General features: G+C 40.2%; 1 protein-coding gene across 1 annotated transcript in view; it reads right to left on the minus strand.

Moving 5' to 3' along the window:
- Window positions 1-560: 560 nt before the first annotated feature.
- LOC101849323 (arginine and glutamate-rich protein 1-B) overlaps window positions 561-4994 on the minus strand; it is a gene marked incomplete at its 3' end in the record, with an annotated part of 6832 nt that continues 2398 nt past the window's right edge. Inside the window, 1 exon segment of the mRNA XM_013088543.2 lies at window positions 561-671. Within this exon segment, the coding sequence (XP_012943997.1) occupies window positions 561-671 (111 nt within the window).

A 4994-nucleotide genomic window follows, 5' to 3' on the forward strand; every position in this document is an offset into this window, starting at 1 on the left:
GTCGAATCTTTCTTTCCGATCCTCTGTTTTCAGAACTTAAAATATGTACGTGTGTGTAATACATGTACCTCTATCACCACAATCTGGATCATTTAGGAGGCAGAGCCAACCGCGGTTGAGAGGGATTCAACATCCCAGGCGAATGATCAGGATACTCAATGAGTTTCCCCTCGCTCGGGAATCGAAGTTGGGTCTCTTGCAGGAGACGACGAAGCGTCTAACCTCTACACCAATGACACCGGTCTTTAAAAAACAACAACTTTCATTTCAGCAAAAGTTTGGAAAGTGTACACACACACACACACACACACACACATACATACATACACACACTCACAAACACACTCACAACACACACACACATACACACACATTCGTACATATGCGCACGTGCACACAAATACTTTCATGAAACGCCACAAACAACTAAAGAAATCCAAACAACGCGTTTAGCACATTCTTGAAATCAAGCCAGGAGCGAAAAATGCTAGCAATCAGGCTACTACCCTCTCAACCCCCCCCCCAAAAAAAAACCAACAACAACCCAAAACCCAACTTACATTAAACGCTGACGTTCCATTTCCGCCTTCTTTTCTTCTTCTTCTCTCTTTTTCGCTCTTAATATCAGATCATCGTCACTGTCTGAACTGCTAGATGAAAAGGAACGCTTTCTGAAAAAGGAAAAACAATTAAATATTAAGAGTTAGACCTTGCACAACTTGGAATCTTCGAATCAGGACAGACATAAACAGGACCGACTACAACTAATCGGTCACAGTCAGGCAACAGCTCCAACACTATGTCACGTGTGTCTATCAGGTGTCTGTGAGAGCTGCTAGTTGTCTCAACCGACTCCCACCTTTCCCGTCCATATTTGAGGACACGAGCAGGCTCACTTTCCACACTCAGGTGGGGTTTTTGGCAAGTGTTTTACAGCGCTCGCGTCTGCATAAGGTCATGTGGGTGCGCAGGGCACATTCAACTTTTTTAGTTGATAGGAAATTTTGAATTTTGCCCGGGTGGCAGCCGAAGCCTACTCTTATCGATTTTAGATCAGGGTTCAGAATCGCAATGCGGCGTTTTATTTAGCACTGGGCGCTGCAAATAGGCACTTCCTAGTTGCATTCTCAGACCGGGATGAGAATAGTACAGGCGAGTCTTTTGGCTATTCTCACCCGGTGCGCGTTCACCGTTATAGCCTAGATCTAGGCCACCAAATTTTGCGTTCACCCTAAACCACAGAATTCTACACTGTGATAACAGAAAAATTGTAGAATTCTGTGCCGTGTACAAACGTTCCATTACAATTGTAGCCTACTAAAAGCGTACAATTTTGTCTGTGGGCAGTGGAGAAAGAGAGAGAGAGAAAGAGAGAGAGAGGAGTAGGGTGAGAACTTCCGGTCAAAACAAAATGGCGACCCGTGTAGTTCGGCTCGATTCGAAAAGTTAAATAGCCGTAGCATCTTTGTAGACAACCAAATTAATTTACTTTTGTGTTTTAACATCATTTTAAAACTTTGTTTTGGTCAATTTGATCGTCCACACCGATAGACAGTATTCAGAAAGAGACAGAGAGAGAGAGAGAGGCGAGGAGTAGATCTTGCGAGAACTTCCGGGCAAAACAAAATGGCGACCCGCGTAGTTCGGCTCGATTCGAACAGTGAAATTGTCATAGCATCTTTGAAGACGATCAATTAGACTTACTTTTGTGCTATAACGTAATTTTTTCTTGGCTTTTATCAATTTGATCATCCACACCGATAGACAGTATTCCAAAATGAGGAAAAGCAGGTCTTGTTTCGCACCGGGTGAGAATAGCCTACGCTGGCAAGTCTCACCCGGGTGAGAGGTAGATCGTTTTTCTATTCTCACCCCGGATGAGAATAGCCACTTCCGAGAATTAACCTCAGGAACGCCATCCAAAATCTCAGCAATTTTCATTCCATAAATTTACCTTCTCAAAGTTGTACACACACACACACAAGCGCGGGCACACACACAAACACACTTAGCACGCGCACACCATGCCATCACACATGCACATGGCAGGAAACATGAAAGTCATTGAAAAGGCATTTTCTACATTTGCAACACAATAAGTAAAATTTAAAAAGGAATTTGATGAAAATACACGTTTTGTGTGATAGACCAACTATTCTCGAAGCTGTGGAAGCAAAAGTTTTGTGAAATTCGGTTTCGAAGTATTTTTTTTCAATTTTTTATCGACTCGGATGCCCGCTTTCGAGACACCACAGTTCTAGTTTCGTTTCCGACCTGGACTCTCTGAGGTAAGTGAAGCATTTTATTTTTCTTTATTTTGACTTTTTTATGGTTTCATACAAAAAATATGTTTATATACGAGATTATTCTTGGGGTTTATTCATAATTGGTTTTTTATGTTGTTTACATCGTTTGAACACGTGACGTCACAGAGCTCCGCTCTAGATTTAGTGTCTCAATGGGGACACAGAAACCCCTAGGTCTAAAGCTAACAAAAGTCCTCTCTTTTTCCCTAATTTGTCTTGTATATCGTGTATTTTACATTGTAATGACTATATGAAGCAAAAAACGCGAAAAATATACATAAATATTAGGTTTAGGCGCGATTTATTCCGAGGTCCCGCCTTCGTGTCTCGATTTTTCTCTTCGGGCTACATCGCGTCATTGGCAATTCCGTCGCTGCGTGATAGCTAGAGACCCCAAATTCGCTGACATCATAGCATTAGTTGTACTTTCGGTTTGGAACACGTCTGTTCTCTTATTTATTCTTGGACAACGTAATTAAAACGGGAGATTGACGTGGTGTCTCCAAAGGGGGCAACATTTTATGTTTGCACACGGGTCACCGGAAGCGTTGTCCGTGTTGAAATCGAGACGCAAAAGCTGTGACCGGGGAGAAACTTGAGACACAATTTCTCTGTGGCATGATTATTTTTTTATTTTTTCGTGTAAAATGCTGTCTTTTAAATTATGATGGGTATATTTTGTAAAAGAACTAGATCTACTTCTCCCAAATCTCAACTAGTAGTTAAATTTTTATTTTGAGTGATAGGCCTAATAGTTGATAGATGTAATATATATCTAGTTCAAAGGCCAAGGTCCAGACTTCTTGAAATTGCCCTTGTTTACACTACATAATACTAACAAAGGCTAGATTTAGATCTAGATCTAGGTTAGGATTGGGTAGATCTAGATAATTAAATTTTTTTTAAAATGTCAGCCCATGTTGTATTTGATAATTACACAATTTACTGTCAGGTGGAACAGGTAGGAAATGTGTCCTTTTACTTTTTTTAAAGTGGCCAACTTTGAGAAAATGCCATGAATAACTTTTGTATTCTTTATGCGACTTAAAAGACTTAGCAGCTAGTGTAAGCTTATGAAAATCAACAGCCTTGAACTTAATAAGATGTCTTGACTTCTTTGTACTGTCAAAACTGTTTAAGACGGAATCGCTAGGTAGCCAGATAAAACTGCTTCTTAAACATTTTCCGTCTTTGACAGAGGAATTTAGGAGAAGGGGCGAGCGGGAAAATTCCATTACGACAGGTTTCCTTCTTGCGCAGGTTTCCATTAAGGCTGCTTTGCCTGTACGTTCCGTTCATAAAAGTTTTAGCATTCCATTAGCAAAAATTTCTCTTGATTAAAACTTCCTTCAGTTTCATCTGTAGGCCAATGGCCCACCGCTCGACCCTGTTTAGGCGGAAAAAGAAAGAAGACCCTGACGATGACAAAGCTCTTCTGGAAAAGAGAAGGAAGTCAGAACAGGCCAAACGCGATAAGGAAAAAAAAAAGGAAGGAGGCAGGAGAACTGACACAGGCTGAAAGAGAAAAACCAGAGCAGAAAAGAGATGAGAAAACCAAAGTAACAGCTTTGACTTGGAGCTGAGGACAGGTCACAGTGAGTCTACTTCTTTTATCTTCCCCATTCAGAAACCTTCTCTCTCACAAAAACATACATAAAACTGAAACCAGCACTTTGCCTTTCCCATGATGCAAATCAACCAAACTGTATAAATCACATTTTTGTTTACTGTGTCAGTACTGTGCTCTATAAAGCCTTTATTGAGGAATCACCAGCAGAGACCATAGTTGCTTCTGGAAACCTGTTTCCCCAAGGAGGGTGACATGGTGAAGTTTTCATGACGGGTACAAAACCTTGAAAAAACAGACTATGCTATGGTGAGTTAGAAATTTGATTGCAGCATAAATTCTTCCTATAAATTTTATTATTCAGGCTGAGTACTATGATATGCCACATAGACAGCGTTTGAATGTCGCTTTTGAAACTTACTATTAAAACGCACTAAACATGATTTTGCCGCTATGATTTAGATTAGAATTATGAATATAATACAAACAACTTAAAAAGAGTACAGTTGACATGCTCTTTAATTGCTACTTATTGCTTTCTCTACAGATTCCTTTATGTTGTTGAAGAAGGGGAAGCTTCTCAGCCAAGTTCCTGCAGAATAGTGGGACTCGATATATATATGTGTACGGACAGGAAAGATGATGTGGGACTGATGCAGGAAAGCCCTCTTCCAGACTTTTAATCCTGGACTGTACTGACTCCTTTTGATTTTGTCATTGATCACAGGGGCCAATTTTGTTTTAAAACTTGTCTCTATTAAGTTTTTTACTTTAAATGTATTAAAAAAAATAAAACTCAACAAATTACCCCCCTTTGGTGTTTTTTCTAATAAAATAGAGTATGAAAATAATCTATTGCTGTGTCTGTTGTTCATTTACACGATATTCTCATGTGTTTTCAGCTGCTTGGTCAGAGTTTTCAGTCCTTGGGGTCAGTTTTTTCTGTAAATTATACACGAAGTGTATACAGGTCCGGTAACCTGGAACAAAGTCACGAAGTATACAGGCCCGGTAACCTGGAACAAAGTCACGAAGTGTATACAGGCCCGGTAACCTGGAACAAAGTCACGAAGTGTATACAGGCCCGGTAACCTGGAACAAAGTCACGAAGTGTATACAGG

Source organism: Aplysia californica, unplaced genomic scaffold, assembly GCF_000002075.1.
Source record: "Aplysia californica isolate F4 #8 unplaced genomic scaffold, AplCal3.0 scaffold00758, whole genome shotgun sequence".
Lineage (NCBI taxonomy): Eukaryota > Metazoa > Mollusca > Gastropoda > Aplysiida > Aplysiidae > Aplysia > Aplysia californica.